Source organism: Desmodus rotundus, chromosome 4 (genome assembly GCF_022682495.2).
Source record: "Desmodus rotundus isolate HL8 chromosome 4, HLdesRot8A.1, whole genome shotgun sequence".
Classification (NCBI taxonomy): Eukaryota; Metazoa; Chordata; class Mammalia; order Chiroptera; family Phyllostomidae; genus Desmodus; species Desmodus rotundus.
Genome location: NC_071390.1, coordinates 386,537 through 412,479, shown reverse-complemented (window position 1 = coordinate 412,479; position 25,943 = coordinate 386,537). Strand labels below are relative to the sequence as shown.

The 25,943-nt window shown below is 65.6% G+C and overlaps 2 protein-coding genes across 5 annotated transcripts in view; both read left to right on the top strand.

Annotated features, from left to right (window-relative positions):
- Positions 1-1,431: 1,431 nt before the first annotated feature.
- ADGRA1 (adhesion G protein-coupled receptor A1) lies at positions 1,432-16,187 on the top strand. The gene is made up of 6 exons (XM_024555343.3): positions 1,432-1,477; positions 6,739-6,866; positions 7,886-8,009; positions 11,563-11,708; positions 13,795-13,893; positions 14,902-16,187. Exons 1-6 carry the CDS (start codon positions 1,475-1,477, stop codon positions 16,100-16,102), a joined length of 1,701 nt encoding a protein of 566 aa, XP_024411111.2. The 5' UTR covers positions 1,432-1,474; the 3' UTR covers positions 16,103-16,187.
- A 6,762-nt stretch (positions 16,188-22,949) lies between these two features.
- Positions 22,950-25,943, top strand: part of KNDC1 (kinase non-catalytic C-lobe domain containing 1) — a 43,139-nt gene continuing 40,145 nt past the window's right edge. For all 4 annotated transcript variants that reach the window (XR_006654866.2, XM_045191653.2, XM_045191654.2 and 1 more), the window contains exon 1: positions 22,950-23,136. Coding sequence is in view for 3 of the 4 variants with exons in the window: in XM_045191653.2 (XP_045047588.2) it covers positions 23,035-23,136 (102 nt within the window). In the remaining variant the exon portion in view is untranslated. The remainder of the gene's footprint in view (positions 23,137-25,943) is intronic.

Sequence of the window (25,943 nt, the reverse complement as noted above, 5' to 3'; positions counted from 1 at the left end):
CGGGCTCCTGGCGGGTTCGCCTCTGTCTGCACATGTTTGGGTCCGTGATGCTTTAACACACGGGCTGTGAGAACCCCTCTCAGAGCAGCTTTCTGCCCACATTTCTGTTTGGGGGCCCGCACACACCACGCTGCACTTTGAAGACACACCCGCCCGTCCTCCTGCCTCCGCGCAGGGGGACGTTTTCACGTGAGCTGTCCGACCGCGGGGAGCGAGGCCGAGCCTGGCCGGTTGTCTCTTTAAATCGGCTCTGCAGCCTGTGATGGGCGCGGGAAGAACCATTCCCAGCCTGCGGCAGGGAGCCGGCCACAGCGCCGCCATCCACCTCCCCCATCCCCATGGTTACGGCTCCTGCTTCCCGCCAGTCCCGGTCCCTGGCTGTCGCCCTCGGAAGCAGGCGCGGCGGCGGCTGGCATCCCTGGCCTGCGTTCTGGAAGCTGCGTGCTGAGAATCTCACTCGCTGCAGGTCTGCCCGTCCTGGCTCTGACTCACGTCTCCCGGCCGCAGCCCTGCAATCTGTTGATCCCCCTCGAGCCTGGCACTCGGGCCCGGGAATGGAGACCTGCTCCCCAGCACGGCGCGCTCGCCCCGGCTCCCCTGCAACAGGCGCAAAGCCGCTGCCGCTCCAGCTGTTTTTGCCAAAATAGGTGAGAAGTCGGGCTTCCTGTCTCGGGGTCTGAGCGGCGGGTGGGCCAGGGCCCGGAAGCGGCGGGAGGTGGGGGGAGGCAAGGCAAGGTCCTTGCTCCGGCGTCAGTGCCAACCCAGTGAGGCGATTCCTGCTCTTGGAAATTCAGGTTCCGAGTAACTTTGGGTGAAGCTGAGGGCTCGGAACCACAGCCAGAATCTGGGTCTGTGGGGGTGGCGGGTCGCCAGCCCCTGCGCCTGGCCGTGTCCTCTGCCCAGGCCCGGCTGTTCTTTGGGAGATTAATTCAAGGTTTATGGATCCTCTTGACTGAGGCAGACAGGCACAGCGCTGTAGTTCAGTGTCCTGGGCTGGGCGGCGAGCAGAGGCTGATCTTTAAACGTGGCAAAGGAAGTGCTCCCCGGAGGGCAGTCTGGCTGCGGTGCACTCGGCCGAGGCTCCCGCGGCTCCCCTGCCCGGGTCGTCCCACAGCCTCTGCGTGACCCTCACAGGTGGAGTCCCGAGTCAGCGAGTCCACAGACAGGCTGGGCTGAGAGCAGCCGAGACAGGGCAACTCCAGGAGGTGCGGGGCCCTGCCGTGGGGTGGGGGCAGCAGGAAGACCCTCTCCTGCCCTGACCAAGCCCTGTCTTTGCAGGTGGGTCCACTCTCACCCCCCCACACCAAAGTTGCCCTGAGGCCCGTGGCCTGGGGCTCACCTTCGTGGCCGCTGCTTGGGACCTTGACCTTCTGGATGGCCATGGAGGCTGGCAGGGAGAAAGGCGCAACATAGTCGGCTGGTGGCGACACCCTCTGCCTCCACGGCGCCCGCCCTTCAGTAACTTCACGTGCCCATGGTGAGTCCACGCGCTCAGGGGCCAGGCCAGGGCCCCGCTGAGGGCGGCACCCTGCGCACGGAGGCCGGGTCAGGACCAGTGAGTGGTCAGGTGGTCAGCCAGCAGGCAGCTGGGCACAGGCCAGTCCTGTCCCCAGAGGTCCTGGGGGGTGGGGCAGCACTTGTCTCCCTCGCCCGCCTGGCTGCTCTGTGGGGGTCATGCTAACTAGTGGGTGGTGTGCTGCAATGTTGAATCGCGTCATCAGCAGAGGAGACGTCCGCCCCGCGCCCCCATCCCGTTCGGCCCGTGAGCACCTTCCTGGCCCCGGGCCCGGGCCCTTCCCACTGCAGCCTTGCCCACTCCTTCCCTGCAGAAAGTTGGCAGGACCCCAGGCGGACGTGGGTGGGCTTCAGCGGCACGTACAGCAAACACGGGGGTGTTTCTCTCACCAGCAAAGGGGGGCCGGCTGCCGTGAGTGGCGCGGGCCTGGGAGGGGCTTGTCCCGTGGACTCATGTGCGGCTGGCTGTGGGGCTGCCGGTTCGGACTCCGGAAGGTTGAGGGCCGAGTGAATAATGCATTGTGTGTGTGTGAGGGACAGCCAGCAGAGCGCGTGCAGGGAATGCTGATGGCCGGAGGACAGTGTGGCCGGCAGTGGCCACGGCCCCTGGCAGTGAGTCCCAGCCGGACCTGGTGGTCCGCTTCGTAAGGAGCGGTCGGTCTGAGTCACTTGCTCATCTTCTCTTGATTGGAAATGTCCAAACGAGAGCGATGCTTTCTGCCAGAACCCAGCGTCACTCACAGGCCGCCCCACGCTTCAGGGGCTGGAAGGACGCCAGGCCCTCGCCTTTCTGACGGCGGAGAGGCTGTGTGTTCTGGGCACAGGCCGCTCCTCACAGAGGCCGGCAGGCAGCCCGCCCGCCCACCCCCGGCTCCCTATCGCACACTTGTTGCCCGAGGGTGCCACGCCCGAAGTGGCTATGGCCTCCCTGCAGCAGAATTCCAAGCTCTCCCTCCTTGGTTGTGGGTCCCGTGGGCAAAATGGAGCTGTGGCTGGTGGAGGAGAGGTGACCTGGCAGGAGCTCCAGGGACCGCTGCCCGCGCCCGCCAGCCTGCCCCCACACTCGTCTCGGTTTCCGGGACAGGACTGCACGCGGCGTCCTGGCCCGAGCCGACCCCGAGCATTGCCCACGCAGCCGGACCCACAGGGACAGGATTGCAGCACTTCGCTGGGGGCTGCCCTAACAAACAACAGTTGCCCCAGAGGGAGCTCCTGAGCAAAATGGAGAATGCCCGGCACCCCGTGCGGGACTCGAGCCCTTCCCCATGTGCATCTGAGTCCTCAGGGCATCAGAGGGAAGCCCGAGGGCCCAGGTGGCAGGGGGGCCTACCCCTGCCTGCCCCAGGCCGCCGCCCTCCTGACCCCCGCGGTTGGCAAGCTGCCTCCTGGACCCCGCATCTCCACAGCCACCCACTGGAGCCCAGCTGCGCTGACCTCCAAGCATCCCCGGGCAGGCTCGCTGGGCCTGCGCTTCCTTTCAGGATGTGCTACCGTCTGTCTGGACCTCAGACAAGGTCTGGACACCCAGGTGCTGCCCGGAGGAGGCCTGTATCTGGCACCTGAAGCTCAGGCCACCACCACTCCATCTTTATCCCAGCCGTTAGGAAACGGAGCGGCCGTGGGCCAGCCTGTCCCTGCCTGCTACAGTTGGGGTTGAAATGCGGGCAGGCTCCAGGCGTGTGTTCCTCTGTGGCCCTCAGGGACCACCCACCCTCTGGCGAAAGACTGTCTGGACCCTTGCACTTTCTCTGCCTCCTTCCAGAGCCGAGTCGGTGGCCCAGCCCCCACACTGTGGGCCAGGAGGGGGCTGCATGGAGAGGCCTGGCACAGGTGGTGCAGCCACCTGCTCTCACCTCCAGTCACGGTTGCATCGGGTCACACTGAGGGCAAGCTCCCCGGCCCTGAGCTGCTGGCTCCAATGGCACAAAGGCCACTCGGCCCATCCGGGGTGGTCCTGGCTCAGGAGGCATCGCAGCAGCAGGGCTGGGCTCCCCTTCAACCCCAGCAGAGCCCCCGGGTGCTGCGACTTTGGGGCTGGGCTCAGGATCAGAACCCCAAAGCCAGGACAGGGCGGAGGCCAGCTCCTGCCCAGCCAGGCTTGGAGTGCAGACACACAGCAGGCTCCCAACGCCCCTTTCCCCCACAGAAGTGCCCCCCATTCAAAAAGAGACTTAAAACCCTCAAAGAGACCGGGGTCGAAGCCGGACAGGGCGCCCGTGAGGCCAGCTGAGGGAGCTGTGGGTCATCCGAGCCATTCAGGCCCTGGGCCTAGCACTGCCCAGGACACTCCAGCCCTGAGTCGGCCAGAGTCCATCCGTGTGTGCCTGCATGGCTCCCACCCCACACCCGTCCACTGGCCGGCACCTCCAGCCTCACCGGAAAGGCCGTCCTGCCTGCTGGGAATGCGCCAGCACCCCCTCGAGGGCTTCCCGGTGGCTGCTTCCAATTGCGTCCAGTTACTACCCTTTTAGATGCTCGTAAAACCACCCTTGTCCCAGCTGGGGAGGGTCACCCACGACACGTCCCCTTCACGTGACCAACTTTAAGCAAATGGCACCCAGCCCAGCAGGAAGGTCAGGTGACGCTGCTCAGGGACCCATCCCAGCTCTTAGCAGTCGACCAGCCCACCTGCCCCTCAAAAGGAAACCACAGCAAACTCTCAACGTCCAATTAGGGTAATTTGTGCTCCGAACGCATAAATTACTGATCTTTTTCCTCTGCTTTTCCCTGGGGAACACTTGATGAACGGTTGACAGGTCAATAAGACGCAATTATCATTAAAAAGGCGACCGGGGGCACCAGGCTCCAGTGAAATCAGACTAAGGAAGGACACCCGCGCACCCCCCGCCGCCACGACCAGCTCTTGGACCCTCGCTGTGCCGGACGGCGCACCCACAGCCCGCGTCCCCTGGCTGTTCTTAACGTCCTGATTTATTTGATTTGCAGAAAAATACCAAGAAATACGTGCGAGGAAAATAATACTATATAAAAGGAAGTTACACCCTGACGTGGGAAATGCAGACAAACCCACCTCCAGGCCCTCCGTGGGGCCAGAGGGTGGGGCCCCTCACCCCCGCCCCCGCCCCGGGGCTCTCAGCCCTTCAGCTGTGAGGTCGGGGCTCCACCCAGGCTTGCTGCTCCAAAGGGCCCAGCGCTGCCGACCACACACGACAATCGTCAGATTTGCTCGTGGGACGCTGGCAAAGTAGGTGCTTCCAAGACAAACTTGCACATGTGTGAACTTGGAAATACAAAGCACGTCCTGTTTTGCATTTTAAATGTCACCTCTAAAAATGTAGAAAGGCACTCCGAGTCGGAGAGAGAAGAGAGCCGGGGCCAAAGGGAGCTGACTGTGTCTTGTCGAATGCCCACTGTGGAAGCAGCTGCTCCGGTCAGGGGCCGCGTGCTGCCCAGACCGGGGCCCGAGGAGGAAGAGGAGGTGTCTGCCGTGGGGGGACTGCCTGGCCTGCGACCTGGCCTGGGTGCATCCTCCCGAAACGCCCCTGTGTCTGGAACTGAGGCTCTGAGTGTTTGCCCATCACGGGAAGCCTCCTCCTGGTTTCTTATTTGGCTTAGGGGGGAATGGGGGGATGGGGACTTGCGTGTGAATCCTGGGCGCGACCACTGCACCTGGGCCTCGCTGAGCACGCCGCTGCCTCACCGTGAGCTGGCCTGCTCTGTGCAGCTGTCCTCCCCACCGCCACCCGGCGCCCAGTCCCCGGGTCTGACATCAGCACGAAGCCACAGGCCTTTAGGGGAGCCGTGTGGATCCCCAGGCATCACCACCCAGTGGCAGCGCCCTGAGAAAGCCCACGACGGGGAGCGAGCCACAGAGGGGTGGACGCTGGCCATTCAGCTCGAGGATGCGAGTGCTCTGGGCCGGGGGGAGCCAATGGGCCACAGGCCTGCCCTCCTGGCCGGCTGGCAGTGGTCACGGGAGGTAGGACCGTGGACTCCCACAAGGAGGATGAAGGCACAGGAGTTGCTTGGAGACATCACCACGCCCGGCCAGACCTGATTCCTAAGCCTGCCAGGAAGAAGCCGCGAGGGAAAGGCGAGGTAGCTCCATGGCAGGGTTCGAGCTACCGCTCAAAGAGTGAGCGGCCGCTGCAATGCTTTGCCCCCTGCGGGAAGCTGCCCGCTACTGAACCGTGACAAACACAGGGCGGCCTTAGAACTCCTGGGCCACCTGGCTCCCGCCCTCGAGGGGTGACAGGCGCATGGAAGTCCAGGTGCTGAGCCCGGGTGGGTGGGTCCGGCAGGCGCTGGGACCCTGCTGCGCAGCAACGCCCCACGCAGCTCCCTCAGGCCTATGAAGCTGCTCCTCTTCACCAGCAGGCAGTCCTGCCCCCATCACAGAAGCCGAACTCACGCTGGCGAAGGGTCCCCAGGGTGGGATGGCAGGCCCCGCAGGTGTGAGGCCATGTGGCCAGGGCCAGGCCTGTGGGCACGTGATCATGGACCTGTCTTTGGGCCCAGCATGGACGGCCCTACCAGTCAGCTGCTGCCGCAGTGACCATCCCCTTGGGGCCGTCTCTCCCCCAAGCTCACAATTCGGTGGGGCCCTGGGCTGGCGCTCAGCGTGCATGGCTCGAGCCCCACGCCGCCCTGACGGGGGCCCGCGCTGCTCTGTGCGCGCACACCAGCCCTTCCCATGTCCTCCTCCGCGACAGTCTGGATGGAGCACGGTGACAGCGTGGCGTCTGGCCTGTGCTCCACAAAGTGTCCCAGCACCCTCCCATGGCCACGTCGGGTCATTGCTGAGTCTGGGCCAGGACGCTCTTTCTGGCCTCAGTGGTGGACCAGGTCCCTCGGTCGTCCGACCCTGCGGAAGCCCCTTGGCATCCAGGGGCACTTACATGAGGCCTCTCTGCTGTCATGGGGGCGGTCAATGACACTCAGTCACCAGGGGAATCCCCTGAGGGCTGTGGGAGCCCCATGAAGACGGCCACAGAGACGACCCAGAGGGCGACGCCCCATGCAGGCCCAAGAGGCTGTGGCCCCTGCCCCCTCACATGAGTGCTCCCCTGAGCAGGGTCTTGCAGGCCCTGGCAGGGTGGCCGCCTCTGCTGAGACCCAGCCAAGGTCCCCTGATTCAGAAAATGCCTCGGGTGACTTGCAGGGCAGGGTAGGGTGAGGCCTCAGGGAGAACCCTGTGGCTGGGCCATGCATGCAGCTTCCTGGCCACGCCGCTCACGTGGGCCTGCTCTGCGTTCCTTCCAGGATCTGAAGACGGTGCTCTCCCTGCCCCAGCACCCAGGGGAGTTCCTGCACCCCGTGGTGTACGCCTGCACAGCCGTCATGCTGCTCTGCCTCCTCGCCTCTGCCATCACCTACCTCGTGCACCGCAGGTGAGGCCCCCCATCGCCCCCAGAGGCAGACCCCAAATGAGACCTCCCACCCTCACGCAGCCGGCCATCCCTGTAAAGCACGTCACAGGTCGCCGGCCAGCCTGAGCCTGCCAGGCCCTGGGGGCCCTTCAGACGGCAAGGGTGGCTGAGCATCAGGGACAGCCACGCCCGTCCATTCCGGGCGTCCACGTGCCCATCGCAGTGGGGGAAGTGAGTTCTTCCTCCTGCGGCACAGCCTCCGCTCAGGCGCGTGGGAGCCATGTCCGTGGGAAGTTGGAGCGGCCAGCAGACCCTAGGGCACTTCGGCATTGTGCCTGTTATTCTGGAACAGGGAGACCAGTCAGGTCTCTGCTGGGCGGGTGTCCTGGCCACCTCTGCCTCGGAGCAGGGAGATGACCCGCGTGTCCCCCTCACTCCACAGCGCCCTGGGAAGTGCAAGGAGGGGCTCCTGCTGTGTCAGGGTCTAGCCCACAACATGAGTCATGGGCAAAGCCTGGGCCGTGGCACAACCACACAGGCACGGCCACGGGAAGAGGCTGTGGCCACAGGGACGGCTGTGAGCACGGGCCTGGCGATCTCAGGCACGGCCACAGCCAGGGCAGTGCCGGAGCCCAGGCACAGGTGTGCCATAGGGGTCAGCGTGCAGTCAGCACCCGTCACGGCCTCCTCTCGAGGGACCAGACATCTGCTCAGAGGGGGAACAGGAGACCAGGGGTGCCTGTGGCACCCCACCCCCACCGCCATCTTCGTGATGGGACAGGTGTCCTCACCTGTCAATGGCCGATGGTGAGAGATTTCCCCAAAACCCGCCCAGTCCTCGTGTTCTGGGGGGATTTAACATCAAACCCCAGCAGCCACACATGAGGGGTAGATTCCGCACGGCCCGCCCGTCCTTCCCTCGATCCCGTCCTTGGGGTGTGCCTCTCTGCCCGGTTCCCACGGGAACAGACTGAGCGGGGGAAGGGCTGGGGCACCCCGCCAAGGGGCGGGGTCCTGACCCCACGCCCGCGTCTCCGCAGCGCCATCCGGATCAGCCGCAAGGGCCGGCACACGCTCCTGAACTTCTGCCTGCACGCGGCCCTGACCTTCACCGTGTTCGCCGGTGGCATCAACCGCACCGCCTACCCCGTCCTGTGCCAGGCGGTGAGTGCTGCCCACACCTTGCTTCCACTGCAGGTTGGAGAGGCCTCCTCGCCCCTCCTGCCGGAGGGGAGACGTGCGATAATGGTCTCATTCGTGAGGTCGTGTTGGGGCTCCTGCACAGGCGTTTCTTGGGCAGGGACGGTTAGGTGGCCAGTGTGCCCCTGGTACAGAGCCAGGTGAGTCTGGTGACTTTGCTCAGCATTTGATCACGTAAATAGTTTATTTCTCGCTTGGACCAGCCTGCGCCGGGCCTAGGGTGACAGGCTGACCAGACGGGGCTGCCCCACAAACGGTGCTCGTCCGGGAGTTGGGACGCACCCTGCAGGGCCTTGGGGGGGCCACCTGCTCCCCCATCCAGGTAAGACTCCAGGAGGCCGACGCCGAGACTCGTCACCAGGCAGCAGACACTGCCACCAGCAGCTGCCACGGAGTCCAGGTCATGGCGACGTGTATGGAGGCCACAGAGGGGTCTGCCCGGCCCGTCACGGGTGACAGGGAGACACTTAAACTGCCCTTCAGCTCCTGGCCGGCTCAGAAGAGGCCCCTCCACCATTTGGATGTCAGGGAGGAGGCCCGGCCTCCCAGCTCCTTGCCCAGCCCACCTGCTCACGTCACCCCCTCACTCCAGGTGGACAGTGACCCCAGGTGGACAGTCACGCCAGCGCCCAGGCAGGGCCCGGTGCGAGCTGCCCCACAGACCCTCTCCCCAAGGGCTCCCCTCCGGTTTTGGTCACATGTGGGCGCGTCCGCCTGGGCTGCGTGCAGGGAGCTCTTACACCCACGAGGATGTCCTGCCGCCTCCTTATAGCTTTGACCACCGTGGATTCGTTACTCGATGCGGCGGGGCGGCTGCAGCCTCCTCACCTGGGACCGTGTGTGTTGGCACTGACCCGGGCCGCCATCTGTCCACAGGAGGTGACTTGTCCACCTCACCCTGGGGACCGGTGGGCGAAATGCTGCTCCCGCAGGGGAGCCTCGGGGAAGAGACGGGATGTGAGCTCTGGCTCCCCGTACCCCCCCGTCCGCCCACAAGTACAGCCCCCGGCCGGTGGGATGGTGGCCTGTCCCAAGCGTGGGGCCCAGGAGGAGACGCCACTTCTCCGTGAATCCATGTCAGGACCAGCCGTCCAGCACAAACATGAGAACCAGGATGAGGGCGGCCGGCCTCCCCACACCTTTCCAGAGGGGGGCACCGCGGAGGCAGAAGCCCAGGGTCCGACCCACGCTGCACCAGCAATGCTGCTGCGGCGTGTCCGCATCTGTGACCTGATGCGCCGGGGGTGGGGGGTCCAGTGGGAGGAGCCACCTCCCCAAAGAGATCCCTTCCTCACGGCCCAGGGAGCCCATGCCCCCGAAAACCTGGGAGCTCTCTGTGTCCGCCACGTGTCCTTGTGGTCCCCAAGGCCTGGCTGGTTCAGCAGGGGGCATGGCCAGGTGTGCGGCAGGTTAGGGTGGCGTGGCCTGGAGGCGTCCAGAGAGGTGACAGCAGTAGAGGTCACGCTGGTGTGAGAAACGCTCGGTCCCCTCACAGTGACGTCCTCTGGACCCCGCGGAGCAGCCAGCCTTGACCGCCCCGTGATCTTCGCATCCGTCCACAGAAACGCACTGGGGGACCCTGGGTGCTAGGGGCACAGCCGAGAGCAAGCCCTCCAGCCCCGCCACGGTGGGGACGCGCAAGCAGCAGCCACCTACCAGCTTGTCACACACACAGAACCAGCCAGGCTCGGGCCCCTCACCACGGAGGGAGTCAGGGGGCACAGGACAGGGCGCTGGCTACTTCATGTGTGCCTTTGACGGGGTCATGGGGCACCCAGACATGTCAACCGTGACTCTGGGCGTGTCCATGGCGTGTTTGAGGTGAGTGGGCCACTGGCCCTCCCCGGTGTGGTGGCCCCGTCCCGTCTGCTGGGGCCTGAACAAAATGAAATTCTGAGTGAGAAGCGAATCTGTCCCCAGCCTCAGCATCTGTCTCCTGCCTTTGGACACAGACATGACGGACGAATCATGCCGCGCTCTCCGGAGTCGCCAGCACGCTGACTGCAGGCCGGCCCCGCCCCAACCGGGGGCACCGCACTGCCTGGGACCTGGCCCCCTCCCCGTCCAGTGCCGCCCGGGCCACAGTGAGTGATGCTCGAGAAGTGGTCCCAGCTCCGGATGGCAGAGAGAACAGATGGTTGTTATGGCAACGAAAATGACCATGCACCTCATTACAGCGCGAAGTGACATCATGCACACAGACAGGCAGCAGCTTCGTCCTCACAGGACACGTGTGCGTCCGCGCTGCCTGGGCCAGAAGCGTGGGGCGGTGTGGAGTGCTGCCTGACATCCAGGGCAGGGTCACTGCGGCCCTGCCGTGTGTCCAGCCTGAGTCCCGGTTCGGGAGGCGGGGCTCTGCTGCTCACCGGCCCTCGAGATCCCCACACGTGCGACCAGGACGCAGCTTGGCCCCACGCCCGCCTCGCCCGGTCCTCCCCATCGGCTCTGCATGCTCTCTACCCTCCTGGTCTCCTCCGCTGCATCTGACTGCTTGTACTTGCCACACTGCTGTCCCCTGAAAAGAAAGTCAGGCCATCCCTCACCTGAGAGCCAGGCAACAGGCCCCCCTCCCTGATGCTTCTCCTGGTGCCAAGCATGTCCCTGGATTCCAGCACCGCCCCCGCCAGCCAGGTGGGATGAGGCCGTGTGCGTGGGAAGAGCTCAAGGCCGAGGAAAAGGCTGGACTCCCCCATGGACAGGAGCCTATCCAAAACCCTAAATACAATTCAGGGATCCCCCCAGGTTCTCATCAATTATTGTGGGGTTTTCTCATAAGCAGACACCGAACTTTGCATCTGATAAATCACCATGCCGGGCAATGCTGGCTCTTTCAGGGAACCTGTGCTCCTTACACATTGATGTCCTTCCAGTTCTAGCCGCATTTCACTCGCCACCGGGCGATATCAGGTCACACTTCAGAGGTAACCTGGTTCTCTAGAGCCGCACGAGGCAGAGCCAGGAGTGTGTGACTAGCTAATGCAGTAAGTGCTGGCGATGGGATGCACCCAGCGCTGTTTCCATAGTAACGAGCACCTCTGGTTTGCAGGGAGCGACCTGCCCAATTATCCAGAGGACGCTGGTCCCACCAGCGGTGCCAAAACAAAATGCTGTCACCTGGGAGACCACCGCTGCACAGTACACTGGCTCCACGGGGAGCGGGGGGCAGCGGGCACCTGCTCCCTGGGGCTGTCAGGGCCACACCCACCACAGGGACACATGTGCATGGGCCCCACGTCCCTCAGGGTTCCCCACGTAGCCGGCCCACGTGGACCGCACCCGGGGCACCAGGCACACGGGCCTCTGCTGACAGGCTCCGCTGCTCTGACTTGAGGCTTCCCTGCAGCCTGGGCGTCCCCCCTGCACTCAGAGGCCCCTGGGAAGTGCGGTGTCTCCTGGTGCCCCCTGTCACCGCGCAGCTGCCCGCTGAGGAGGCGGGGGGACGGGAGGCTGGACGGCTCGGCCAGCTGCCGGAGGTCAGCGTGCTGGCGGGCAGCGGCTGACCAGTCCCCCCCACCAGGTGGGCATCGTGCTGCACTACTGCACGCTCTGTGCCATGCTGTGGATCGCCGTGACCGCCAGGAACATCTACAAGCAGGTGACCAAGGAGGCCCCGCCGTGCCCGGGCGCAGACCAGCCGCCCTACTCCCGGCAGCCCCTGCTCAGGTACCCCGGCGCGTGCGTGCCCCCAGGGCCCCGGGCTCCAGGAGCCCCAGCCCTGCCCCTGTGGTGCAGGTGTTGGCCGAGTGGCTCACAGGAAAACTGAGGCCCGAGGACCGGGTAGCCCAGGGGGGTGAGGGGTTCCAGAAGGTGGAGGGGCGGGCAGTGAGCTGGGGACGGGGGCCAGGCCCCCAGGTCTCGGGGCCAGTGTTTGTGTGCAGTGCTGCTGAGCCCCGAGCCCTGGGGAGTCTGTGACGCAGACGGCTCTGGGGAGTGGGATAGGGCGGGGAGGGTCTGTAAGTGGCCTCGGTTATGCACGGGTCCCTGAGTTAGGACACCTGCTCATTAGCTGGGGAAACCGAGGCAGCGAAGTGGCTGGAGTTGCTGTTTCAAGGAGACGGCCCCTGGGTCCTTCGTGTGGGGCTCACGGCAGCTTTGGAAAGGGGCTCAGCTCCAGCCAGGCGCCCAGTTACCTTCTCAGGTCAGGAGGCTCCGAGGTGCCCAGGTGGCCCCGCGAGGGCAAGCTGCTGCCACAGTGGGGGGGGGGGGCACCGCGCCCCCTGGGGCTGAGCTCCGTCTGGCTCTGAACTTGAAGGGCTCTATTCCCCCACCCCTGGGTGCCTGACAGACCCTGTTTGGGGGCAGATAACACAGGGCCCCATACTATCTGCAGCACCAAGGTGACCCCCACCAGAGGGACCCCCACCGTGCTTGGCTTTCAGACACGTTGCCTCCGGGGCCTGTCGTGCATGTGCGGGAGGCAGGGTTCCCTTACCTTGTTGCCCCTGGAGGCCCCAGTCCCCTGGATTTAAACACCATCTCAGCACCCATCCCGGTCTGCAGCCGGTGACCGAAGGGTCACCTGGCTTTTTGATGAATGAGATGGAGCACAGGGAGCATTGGGGTGCTTTCCTGTGTGATAGCTTCACCATGCCCCTAGCCAGCCACGTGTCGGGGCTGCTGGGCCTGGGGTCCTCTGTGTCTCACCGGCAGATAGTTCTGGGACTTAGAGCTGCTCCGGCGCTGCCTCTGTGTCCCGAAGGCCCTGACGTGGGCTGGGCGTGTGGCACGTGGCTGAGACCCCAGCAGCACATCCACTGTGCACCCCGACCACAGGCGCAGACCAGCGGGGCGTGGGGCAGGGATGCCAGCTCAGGGCTGCACTGCGGCCTCCCCTCCGTTGCTCTCTGCCCAGCCTGGGGCTGGAGGCCAATGTGCTGGGCCTGGGTTTTCCCCAAGGAGACCAGAGGCTGGCGGCAGGGCAGACAGGGGCCGGAGACTTTCCTCCCAGGCCCTCCCGGCCCAGTGGCTGCTCCTCCAGCTTGACCTAGAGGCATCCTTATTCGGGGTGGCTCTTCCCACCACCTGCTACAGCCCCCTAACTAGGCGCCCCCTCCACCCCGGACCTGCATCACACATACTATTAAAATGTCCGGGAATGGGTATCTTCTGCGCCAGACCTGGGCGGGGTGTGGGCGGAAAGTGTCAGGTTGAACTCTGTGTTCTGAGCAGATCTGGCCGCTGCTGTGGGGGGGTCGCAGGAGGATCCAACCTGGGTCCTGGGGCCGTGACGTGGAGGGAGGTGGGGCAAAGCCCTGAGGCCACAGAGGAGCCAAGATTGGGGGTTATTTTACTCACGGGGAGGGGGTCCCCGTGTGCCACGCAAGGCGCCTCCGGGGCATCGGCACGAGGGAACGTCGCTGGACTTTCGGAAGCTAACTAGGCAGCAGGAACAAGGGAGAGGCCAGAGGCTGGGCCTGCCTCGGGTCTCTGTGGGATGGGATGGCAAGGGTCCTTGGGTCCACGGGGGACCTTTCCCACGGGAGAGACCACACAGAGCCTGCCCTGCCCCCCAGTAGGAAAACCACACTGATATCTGACCAGGGGGCAGCAGGGTCGTGGGCAGGGGCTGGGACTGGCCACGGGGGCGTCCCTGCCAGCTTGGCCACCACGGCAGCTGGTGCTGCCCCTTCAGAACACTGCTTGGCCAGGACCCCGGGGCCATGCCTCCCACCCTTGCCCCAAAGGCAGAGCTATCCTTGGGGGCCCTGCTGGGTTCGAGGGACAGTGAGCAGTCTCCTGCTCCCCGCAGGCTCTACCTCATCAGTGGCGGAGTTCCTTTCGTCATCTGCGGAGTCACAGCTGCCACCAACATCAAGAATTATGGCCCGGAGGACGAGGATGCAGCGTAGTGAGTACTAGCCCTAGGGGGGGTGGGGGACCCCAGGAGCACCTCCCAGGTCCAGTCGCCTAGGCTGCGGAGTGCCCAGCAGTCATGGCCACTCGGGGACGACAGACTGAAACAGCCCAGAAATGAGGTGCAGCCTTGCTGAGGCCACGCAGGGTGGGGCCCGGGGCCGCCCTGTGTCTGTCCCCGGGAGCCCCTGTGCTCACAGCGCGAGGCCTGGGTGTCCACAGCTGTCCCCTCCCTGGCGGACTCTGTTCCCCCAGCCTCTTTCCCTGGGCACTGGGCACTGGTTTTGTGGGGGTGGGGGCCCGGGCACCAGCGACACCTGGCAGGGGGCCGAGGAGCTGTAAGACCCCACAGGACGCCCACCCCCAGCTGCAAGGCCGGACACTTCCCAGCACCCTCCCTCCCTCAGGCCCAAGGAGCACAGATGGCCCTGGTGGGCGGGGCCCCTTGCTCGTCACTTTACCCTGAGGCCACATGTTGGCCACACCCCACAGTGACTTCCAAGGGCACCTCGGGGTGCAGGCTGCACAGTCAGCACTGGGCGCCCTCCCCACAGCCGGCCTCCCGCCCCCGGGAAGGCCAGTCTCGCCCCCACGTATGCAGCAGCACCCTCCCCAGACCCTCGGGGCCCTCGAGCTGGGCCCCCACAGCCCCCCACCATCACTGGCTCCTTCCCCTCCCTCCCCCTCCCCCCAGGACACAGCTCACCCCTCCCAGGGCCCAGCAGGGGAGAGGCAAAGGGGCAGGAGAAAAGCAGCGGCACAGAGAGAGGCCAGCACAGGACAGGGCAGCGCCTGCCTGTGTGCTCCACACTCCACGCCCCTGTTTGCTCTGACCAGTAACTCGATGCCAGTGTCACTACTGCAGGGCCGTGCTGTTGATGTCCTTGTCACACCCGCACTCACTGTACAGTACGTCCTCGGCCCCCGAGCTCAGGGACAGGGGCCCTCGTCCACCGGGCGCCCTCCAGGGAGTGCCTGGAGCTGACCCACTCTCCTCCCGCAGCTGCTGGATGGCCTGGGAGCCCAGCCTGGGCGCGTTCTACGGGCCTGCAGCCTTCATCACCCTCGTCACCTGCGCGCACTTCCTGGGCGCCCACGTGCAGCTGCGGCGCCACCCGGAACGCAGGCAGGAGCGCAGGGAGCGGGCGGAGGCGCAGCACCGGCCGGCAGGGCCAGAGGCCGGCCACAGCCCCAGGGCGCCCCCAGGGAGGCTGCCCACCGATGCCGGCGCGGCCCTGGCCGCCTCACTGCTGCAGAACGAGCACTCCCTGGAGGCCCAGCTGCGGGCCGCGGCCTTCACGCTGTTCCTGTTCGCAGCCACGTGGGCCTTCGGGGCGCTGGCCGTGTCCCAGGGCCCCTTCCTGGACATGGTCTTCAGCTGCCTGTATGGCGCCTTCTGTGTGACGCTGGGGCTCTTCGTGCTCATCCACCACTGCGCCAAGCGGGACGACGTGTGGCACTGCTGGTGGTCCTGCTGCCCCTCCCGCCAGGGCGCCCACCCCGCCCTCGACGCCAACGGGGACGCCCTGGGGCGCGCCGCCTGCCTGCAGGACCTGCCCTGCCCCGGCAAGCTGCGGGGCTTTGGGCACCCACCGACCGGTCACTGCAAGATGACCAACCTGCAGGCGGCCCAGAGCCACGTCAGCTGCCTGTCACCGGCCACACCCTGCTGTGCCAAAATGCACTGTGAGCAGCTGCTGGAGGACGTGGTCCACGCACATGAGGAGGACGCCTGCGGGCACGACCCCCACCTGCACAGGTGTCTCCAGGGCAGGACGAAGCCGCACTACTTCAGCCGGCACCGGGCAGCCGCGGCTGAGCAGGAGTATGCCTACCACATCCCGTCCAGCCTGGACGGCAGCCCCCACAGCTCAGGCACAGACAGCCCCCCTAGCTCGCTCGAGGGCCCGGTGGGGACACACAGCCTGGCCTGCTGCGCCCAGGGCGACCCCTTCCCCTTGGTCAGCCAGCCCGAGGGTGGCCACGTCAGCCCCACACTCTACGGCTGCGCCCCACGGCCCGGCAGGGAGGGAGCCCGCGGCCCGACCCACTTCGAGATGCTCCGGAGGACACAGTCCCTGCCCTTCGGGGGCCCCGGCCCGAACGGGATGCTCAAGGGCAACCCATGCCAGGTGGGGCCCTACGGCGCCGACAGCACTGGCAACATCCGGACGGGGCCCTGGAAGAACGAGACAACTGTGTAGGGGCGCACCAGTCGCCGCGACAGGTGTCAGGGCAGATCGGGGACCCTCTGCCTCTTGGGGCCCAGGGTGGGGGAGTTGCCACATGACAGAGCCTCTCAGGAGCGGCTGCTGGCGCCCCCCGCTGACCCCTCGCTGTGAAGGACTCCAGTGGGAACACACTTTGGGGGGTGCTGCCTCCCCAACCCTGAGGCCGGACAAGCCGTCCATGCCCACAGCCACCGCTTTCTGACCACAGCCCCCGGCCCCGGGCCGCCTGGCCACACGGCCCTGGCACCACGGCTGTGTTCTAGTGTTCAACGTGTGTGTTAAATTGTGTTCCGGGGCGGGCAGCCTGCTGGTCAGTCTGGTGTGCTCGGGACCTGGGGACCCGTGTCCGAGCCTCTGCTGGCGCCACGCCCACCTGCAGCCCCTGTCCTGGGTGCAGCCCCAGCCCCGCCGGCCAGGGAGCCAGCGGTGTTCTGGGAGCAGGTCGCCATCAGAGGGGTCAGGGGTCCACGCTCTGTAAATGCCCCAAAGCTCCTTAACAAAAATGAACTTCCAAAGCCAGCCCTGGTCTGGACTGGGTCCCTCTCCAAGAGGGACACTTGGGAAAAATAAAGTCCCCTGCCCCAAACAGGAGGGGCTGGCCTTCCCGTGAACACCTGGGCACAAGGCCTGACTCAGAGGACGGAAGGGCCCGTCCCATGGCGGGGTCCACGGGTCGCACTGGGGCAGCAGGCTGGACGTCCGGACGGACGCAACTCTGCACAGCCACCCTCCCCCCTCCTCCCCCTGGAACTGACGCGTGCAGACACACACAACACGCCCGTACCCGCACCACGTGTGTGCATCACATGTCCACCCCTCCTGCGCACACGTCACCACCACACTCGCACACGGCACCTCGCGCACAGGCAGAGCAGCCGGGTGTTCCGGGCTCCGCACGGCCGCCATCGCTGCGACCTGCTAACGCGCTCTGCCTGCCGTCCAAGTGGCTGACGTCATGGGAGAAGCACCTCCCTTCGCACAGGCGGGGGTGGGGGGGTGGGCACAGAGCAAGCCTGTCAGGGGCCCCGGCTCCCACACTCAGCCTCTGAGCGCGAGGAGCCTCACTTCCCGGGATCCCGCAAACTGGACAGTGAAGTTGTGACCAAGCGCAGCGTCGGCGCCTGCTGAGGACCCCGCGTGTCCTCCCAGGTCAGCCCGACGGGCGGCCAGGCGACTGCTGGGCGGTTCCTGCCTCTCACCGTCCAGCCTGCTCACCCGCTTCCGTGGCTGACGCGCCCGAGACCTGAGCTGTGCCGTGTCCACGCTGTAGACGCAGAGCCGTCAGGCGAAATACAGTGTTTGCGTCGTTCGCCCGCGTGCGGCTGGTTAATGGCACCCGTGCGTGTCTGTGACCCTCGGGGCGGCCATGTCCGGGTGAGGCCTGCCCTGTGCCCTGGTGCTGGGGAGGGCTGCTCCCCACCAGCACCCTCCCACCCGCAGCGGTCCCGGCAGAATGGAGGGTGCACCTCGTTATTCCAACCAGAGCCGCTCAGCACCGAGAAAGCGACCTCGAAAGTGTCGGTCTGGGCTCAGCCTCCGGAGCCCGGGGGAGCGGCGCTGTGACACGCCCCACGGGTGGTGAGGCTTCCAGAGCTCAAAGATGCGCGGCGGCACCACGTGGGCGCTCCACGGGGAAGGCGCTTCCGGAAGGGAGGGGCAAAGGACAGAGCCCAGGCTCCCCGCCCTGCTCCCTGCGTGCATCTGCTCGTGCGCACGGGCATGGGTGGGGCGGCGTGTGAGCTGTGTGAGTGCGTGCGTGTGCGACCAGAGCGAGGACACAGAGAGGAGTGTGTGTGCTTGTGTGGGGCCGCACTGCTGTGCACGTTCCAGCCCCTGAACGCATGTGCACTAGGGTGTGAGTGGGGTGTGCGTGTGTGTGCACAGAAGTGTGGTGTGTGCACGTTCACCTGTGCAGCTGCACACATTTGCATAAACCGTGTGTGCATGTGTGTGTCATGGTTTGTGTGTGTTTGAATCTGCACATGAGTGTGTCTGTGTGTGCTCTTCAGAGGGTTGGACGGTCAAAGCTGAGAGCTCTGGCCATTCGGGGGCGGGCAGAGCAGGGAGGGGCGTGAGTGAGAGGCGCATCCCTCGGACACGCCGAGAGGCCACCGCGAGAACCTCACAGCGGCAGGCTGCAGGGACTGAGTGACGGGACGAGCCCCACCCCAAGCTCCACTGTGCTGGCTCCCGTGGGCCAGCAGGGAGGGGGTGCTGGATGGAGCTGGGATAGGCAGACATGTGTGACAGAGACAGGCCACCTGAGGGACAGTCCTCCAAGGGCGCCAGGCAGCAACCCCTCCAGGCTGTGGATCCAAAAGCCGTGGCCTGACATCACAGAGGTCACCACGTCAGTCTGAGGACCAGAAGGCCCCATGCCCGGGCAGGACGGCTGACCAGGAGGGTGCACTGAGGGGCCTCTCCAGAGCCCCTCTGGGTAACAGCACCCACCGTCCTCCTCCTCCCTGCTGCCCTCATGCCTGCCAGCTGGCATGTGTCAGCCCTGTGGGGGCCCTGGGCATGGCCAGCCATGCTATGTCTCCCACCCTGCCCAGGGTGGGTCATACCCAGAGTGACATCAGGAACTCACTCATCTCCAACTGCATCATGTCAAGACTTCCTCTCTCTCAGGTGGCAGATTCCTCCATACCCACAGCTCTGGCCACGCCCACAGCTCTGGCCACACCCACAGGTGCTTTTGAGGGACAGCCTGGCTGCCAGAGGAGCCCAGCTACTGTGGTCTACAGTCCTGGCATCAGAACCAGTGGTGGGGCGGTAGGGATGCAGCCTCCCGATCCACCCCGAGCTGGGCTCAGCAGTGCCCTCAGGTCAGGGCGATGGGGTCAGCAGTCCCCTCCCCCACTCTGCCCAGGCTGCTGCTCTCGGACAGATTCTCGTAGAGTGGGGGCCCCATCTTCCTCAAGCTCCCCAAGAGCAGAAGGTCAAATTTGGGGTCTTCAGTGTTCCTAGCTCAGGTGTATTACGGAGTGGGACAGCTGGCCCTGTAAAGAAGCACCGTGAGTCCCCAGGAGGGCAGTGGGGCCCATGCAAGGGGCTCGGGCCCACCATCGCAGAGCAGGTGGCATGGGGCAGTGTGGGATGAGACGCAAGCCCCTGGTCCCTGCGTGTCCCCTCCTGGGAGCTGTGGCTCGGCTGCACGTCCGTGTGATTGCAACAGCAAGGAGGTGGCAGGCCCACAGGACACTCTGAAATGAAAAGAACGGCTCGGTCTGGGCCAGCAGGAAAGCGGGAGCCACACAGAGAGTCCCGCAGAGTGGACGGCTGTGCCAGAGACCTGGGTGCTCAGGTGCCGCAGGCTCCCGGGAGGGTGAAGACGGACAGCGTGAGGCCCCTGGGGACCACAGGAGAGGCGTGGGGCTGTTAGAACTGGGGGCCCAGACCCCTGAGGGTGGGGGGCTGGCCCCATAGGTGCCGCATCCCTGATGGGGGAGGCGATGAGGCTGGTTCTGGGAAGGGCTTCTCCTCCCCACAGAGACAGCGGGCAGGACAGGGACAGCCAGGGTGCAGAAACGGGGACAACCACAGAGCGTGCGGCAGCCAGGCTCCCCCGCAGCAGCCGGTCAGGGTCTTCCGTCCTGGGTCACTCCCGTCTCCACCAGGAGCAGCGCCACTTGCTTTACCCAAGGAGCGCGAAGGCGTCACAGGGGTCTCTTGGCCTCTGGGAACAAGTTTTAATAGTTTATGTGGTAAATGTTCCATTTATTAAAACTTACATGAGTGCTTGTGGCCGAAGGTTTCGATAGGGGGTGTGTAGAAACTTCCCAGCATAAACCCGCCAGAACAGAATCAAATTCTGGGCGAAACTGGATGGCCGCCAGCAGTCCAATGAGCCGCGTCCTGAGGAGGGTCTCCGGCTGGCGGAGAAGACCCTGTTTCTGCGTTTTCTGTGAGGGGCCAGCAGCGGGCGGCAAAACCACTCCGGTGTTTAGCCTCTGGGTTTGGTTACCAGAGTGACTAACAGCGTCACTTCAAAGTGTCCATGTTTCCGCCACACCAGGTATGACATTCATCACGATTATTTACGTTTTATGCTTTTTTTTTTTAATTTGGATGTCGGCTTCAAAATGTGCCAAGGGTTTGACGGCTCTTCAAGTCGTTCTAGGGAAAGTGAGCACCCAGGCTCCGTGGGCCTCAGGACGGCCTCGCCAAGCTGAGGGGGACCCCTGCGGAGAGACGGGGCTCGGGGAACAAGACCAGGTCCTGACAGTGACCGAATGTGACAAGGGCCAGAGACCCGCATGGAGCAGGCGTGGCAGGAGGCCCCATCCGTGGGGCGCTCCTGTCCGGGGCCCTGGCCAGGGGAGAGGTCAACAGGCAGGCCAGGCCCAAACTGCAGCACCCTGTCCTGTGGAGGAGAGTGGCCGTGTACAGGGAGGGCCCTGCAGGCAGGGGGTGGGGCAGAGTGTGAGTGACAGGTCAGCGAGACTGGTGAGAAGACCACCTGCCAGGGCCTCTGACGCCACTGCAGGATTCAGACAGCACCTGAGAGAGGCCTCGGGAAGGAGGGCCACCGCAGACGTGACCTGGACACGCAGGGACCGTGCGGAGGCAGGCGCAGAGGCTGGCCCTGGGGCCGTGCCAGTGAGGATTCAGCACTGTTTGGAACTGAGCTGGGATTCCCTTCCAGTGGACACCAGGGCTGCACGGCTGTCTCCGCACACGTCTGGCTGTCCCGTGGGCTCCGGTGTGGAGTGCCCGGTCCACGGGGCCCTGACGTCAGGAGCCAGGCCCTCACCCAACAACTTTAACCCGGCACCCACTGCGTTGGAGGCCCAAACCACCGGCTCCTTGGAGTGCAGCAGGCCGGTGTGCGGACACGTGGCAAGACACACAAACTGACGGCGAAAGTCTCAAGTCTCCGCCAACAGGAAGACCGTGACCACCAACTCTGCCCCGAAAGCAGGTGGGTAGGAGGAGCTGCAGGACACCTGTCCCCGTCCTCGTCCCCGTCCCCGAGGAACGGTCCTGCTTGCAGTGGAGACGGGCCCTGCGTTCAGGCTGCCGTGGCCAAGGCTGACTCGGCAGATGGCGGCAGCCCATGCGTTCTGCACTTTATCCAAACTGGAGGCACTTTCTCCTGGAAGAGGCGCTGTGTCATCGTGCCCCGGGGCACACGTAATGTCACTCCTCCCTCAGTTACAATGGGGCCTTTGCCCCATCCCGGTCAGTCCTCACCCTAAACCCGGGGCCCTCGGCAGGCTGCACAGTGGCCCGAGAACCAGAGGGAGAGGCCTCATGCCCTTCCCTGTGGGGCCCTGCAGCAAGCACACCGCTGGCACCCGGCACTCCCCCAGCCCTGCAGCAGAGGGTGCTCAGCACTGTGGACCCAGGGCCTGAGGATGGGCTGCAGCTGGAGCCCCAGAGTCTGGGAGCAGGGCCCCCCGGGGCTGTCAGCTGCCTTCGGGCCCGACCCTGACAGCCCAAGTCACACATCTTCGAGGTGTCTTTTCTCCGGTTCTGTGTCTCTACCCCACTCCACCCACCCTGGTGCTGCTCCCAGCTTCGAAATGCCCCAGGGTGGGGGGAGGCTGCATCCGACTTCTGCTTTGGTTGAGCTGGGGGGCAGGGTCAGCAATGCACACAAAGTAAAGCTGCCCAGCCCCCACTGCCCATCTGCTTCTCTGGTGACTTCGGGGCCCCCACATCCTCAGGTGTCACATCCCAGGGCCCTGGGCCACAGCGGCCTGACCCAAGGACAGGATGCTAGGAATTAGTGTCCCTGCCCACTGCCCCCTGGACCCAGAAGAGCCGGCCACAGCCCTGCCTCCTCCACACAAGGAGCATTCATTCATGGAGTGCCCGCTGCAGGCCTGGCCAGGCTGCGCTGTGGGGACAGGGCTGGCCCCTGGGGGAGACCTCACCCACAGTGCTGCTCTCAGAGGGGCTGGGGGGGCGTTCCAGTGTCGACCCAGGGTGATGAGATCACCACCCACCCTTCTGTGGAAAGGTGGGTGGTGGACACCCAGACTCTTTGTCAGGCTGTGGGTGGGGGGTGGGTCCTGGCTCCTTGCCCAACCGCAGGCCCAGCTTGCAGCAAGGCTCGCTGCGGTGCTGAGCACCGCCTGCCCCGCGGACCCTGATGAGCAGTGAAGGCTGAACTTCGAGCTGGCAGGACGGCTAAAGCGCGCGGGGAGTCTGGTCTTTGGGCTCCTGTCCCACACCCAGCGGCTGGCTGGCCAGCTCTGGCTAAAGCTGTAAATGTTGGTCCCCACATGGCGTCCGTGGGACCCTAACTCGAGCGAGCGGGCTGACCACCCTCCAGTCACTCGGCCAGGTCCCTGCCTGCCTCTCCAGCCGGCCCGGGCACCTCGGCTGCCACTACCCTCGCGGGCACTGCGGCCGCCCCGCCCCGGGGGTCCACGCCCCGCCCATCGCTGCCCTCGGGGTGCGCCATAGCCCTCGGCCCCCCGCGCGCCCGACCGAGCGCGGCCCCCGGCGGCGCCTCTGGGAACAGCACCCAGGCCGCACTCCTGGCCCCGCCCCCACAGGCCGCCCCCTGCGCTGCGCATCCCCCGCCCCGCCCCGAAAGCGGCCAAGGTCCCCAAGGGAATCTAGCGCCCGCAAGAGTGGGCGCGGCCTGGCGAGCGTCGGGCCCCCCAGTGCGGCCGCAGGAGTCCTCGCTACCTGCTCGGGCGACACTGCGGCAGACTCGCGGGCGGGGCGCACCAAGGGTGCAGCGGGCGGGGGCAGCGGGGGGGGCGGCGCGGGGCGCGTTGCCATGGCGCCGTGGCGCGCGTAGCCAGACCCGAGCAGAGCCAGCCTGGCAGACCGGAGAGCAGAGGCCGCGGGAAGGCCGGGCGAGCCGGGCAGGGGCGCGCGCCAGGCGCGGAGCGCGGAGCCAGAGCGGGCCGAGGCCGGGCGCCGCCGGCGCTCTCGCTCGCAGGATGCAGGCCATGGACCCCGCAGCGGCGGATTTTTACGAGGAGGACGGCAAAGAGCTCGACTTCTACGACTTCGAGCCGCTCCCCACTCTGCCCGAGGACGAGGTGAGTCCCCGGCCCCACGGTGGGCCCCCCACCTTCCCTGGAGGAGGGTTCCACAGAGAGTCCCCGGGGAGGGTGCCTCCCGACCCCCAAACTCCTGCCCTGGGGCCAGGTCTTGGCGGTAGGAGGACCCCCAGCTGGTCTCACCGCACCTCCCACCCCTGCTGCGGGCCTTAAACGTTTTCTCCCAGAGGGGGCAGGGCTCCGGAATGCCTCCTGGGACAGCCGTGTGGGCCCCGTCACTGAAGTTGAGGCTCTGTGAGGAGGGGGCTCCCCTCATCGGTGCTGGGCAGTGGCGTGTGGGGCGCACCTGGGGGCATGAGCCCTGTTTCCTCTCTGCAGCCCCGGAGGTGATCAGTGAGAGGTGCCCGCGGAGCCCCGTTGGTCGGGCTGGACTGTGGAGGAACTGGGGGGAGGTGTAAGGACAGGGGCTGCATCCTGCTAGGGGCGGGGTCCTCACTCAGATCCTGAGTGAGTCCCCCCTCCCCACAAGATGCACAGGGGTCTGTCACGTGGGGTTTCTGGCTATTAACCTAGTCAGATGCCTGCGAGCGAGGCGGACAAGCCGGCCCCCACTTGGTCTGGGTAGATCCCTGTAGCTCTGGCTTCCCTGTAGTGCCCCCAGGCTCTGTGTCAAAGGAATAAACTCCATGGCTGTGAGCAAACCAGGCCCCTGTGCATGAGAGGTGACCTCCGAGGCTGCAGCCACTCCCAGGAAGGCTCTCTCCTCTCCTGAGGCTGCTGGTCCTGGGCAGAGGACCCTCCAAGCCTCCTGCAGGCAAATGACTGGGCCCTGGGCTTCCCTGCTTACTGTTGAGGGCCAGTGCCAGGCGGCCAGTTGGACGCCTTCCCTCTGCATGGCTGGTGCTGGTGGAGACCCTCCACATGCGTGTCCGAGTGAGCCAGACTGGTCAGGGCCTCCTGGATGGAGAAGGGGCTTGTGGCCAGCAAGGATGTAGTGCCCAGGGCCTTTGGTTCCCTGCCTGACCCCCAGCCTGCCCCCCTGGAGCTCAGGCCAAAGAAGCTCAGTCCTTCCTTCTGGGCAGCAGAGTCTGTCTCTGGAAGCCCCTGCTGGCTGGAGGGACTGCTGAGCCAGTGCCGGGGGCTGGCGCTGCCCCTCCTTTCCCCACGGTGACCTGGATTTGATGAGAGAAGCTGCAGAGAAGAGAGGCAAGGGAACACATAAACCTCGGCCTATCTCCGTGGCTTTGATGGGGCCTGCACGGCCCCCCGGGGATGCCTTCCAGGGCATCGGCAAGATGACTCGCATCCCAAACCAGCACAGCAGATGCAGGGCCAGCCGCCCACACTGACCGCCTCCTCTGTGCCCAGCGCGCTGAGCAGGACCGGGGCCAAGGACACGGGGTAGGAGCCAGGACCAGACCCAAAGCTGCCACCCGGCCACAGCCTGCCTTCCCCCCGCATCCTGGCTCCTTCCCGTGGGAGGTGTCTGTGGCACCCCTCTGTGCACAGTGCACTGGGTCGGGGGTGCCCACTGTCCTGTGACCGCGGCTTCCAGGTGACGTGGGACGTTCCCGTGGTCCCACTGCTAAGCATCCAGCAGGAAGGTCCAAGGGGCCCTTCCACCTTCTCACCACTCCTGAGAGACAGGTGCTGCTCTCCTACGACAGGAGGCTGGTCCCCGGGGCCCAGGCCCTGGAGCAGGTGTGGCCTGTTCCTGAGAGCCCACCACCTGCACCCCCACACTCGGCTGGGTCGGCATGACGGTTTTCAGTCTGCATCAGGGACACGTGACTGCCTGCTCCAGCAACACGTAGTCAGGTGGCATCCGGAAAGCTGTGCTGTGCAAGGTGAGGGAGGAGCCAGCCGCGTGCCACCTGGGCAGGCTTGCTGACGGAGCCTCGGGAGCTGGGACGGTAGACACAGCAGCCCCAGGGAGGGACGGCGGGCACCAGACGCAGGACACGTACAAGCCTCAGGGGACACAGGAGCCCACCCGCCACTTACAACGGACTGTACAGTGAGGTCAAGAAATAGGATCCTGTGGACCCCCAGCTGCTCCTGGAATGTCCCTCCCCAGGGTCCCCTGAGAAAACCCAGGTGGTGTGTGAGCTCATGAAAAGGTGTCGGACTTCAGTGGAACGGGGCACGGAAAGCGCACCACTGCGGATGCCTGTCCACGGCACCAGGTCGGGGAGACCTTCCCCGAGGGGGGCACCAGGGGGGACGGTCTGTGGAAAGCAGCTGGGCGTTCCTTTCGCGTGAAGTGGAGGCGCCATGGCCGGCGTCCCAGCACCGTCACGCTGGTGGGCTCTGCTGGGAGTCCCCGGGGCACATGGTGAGGGGCTGGCACCACCCAGCATGGCCCTGGAGGTGCAGCCTGGCTGGCCCCTGGTCACCTGCAGGCAGCAAAGGAGGGGCTGTCAGGGTCAGGCAGGACAGTGGCCGCAGGCGAGGCAGGCCCTAGCCATCAAGAGCCCGCTGGGCGGCAGGCGTGGACAGGAAGGTGGCTCGTGGTGTGGGCCGGGGAGACGGGGCAGGGCGTCTCCTGGCCCCCAGCCTCCCCTGAGGGGTAAGAGTCGTTCTTATCCTTCCCCAGTTGAGCGAGATCCCCCAGCACTGTGGGCCGCTGAGCAGTGGGCTGGGCTTGGGGAGCCCACAGTGGTCGGGGGAGCGCATGACCAGGAGCCCCAAGAAGGAGGGGCGTTTCCACTGGGCCCTGAAGGGTTATGATGCCCAGAAATGAGCTCAGAGCAACCAGCAGCTGGAGAATCAAGGAGAGTGCTCCATGGTGGGGGGCGGGGGGCATTGTTACAAGTTGGGGGCTCTTTGGGGCAAGCAGGAAGACA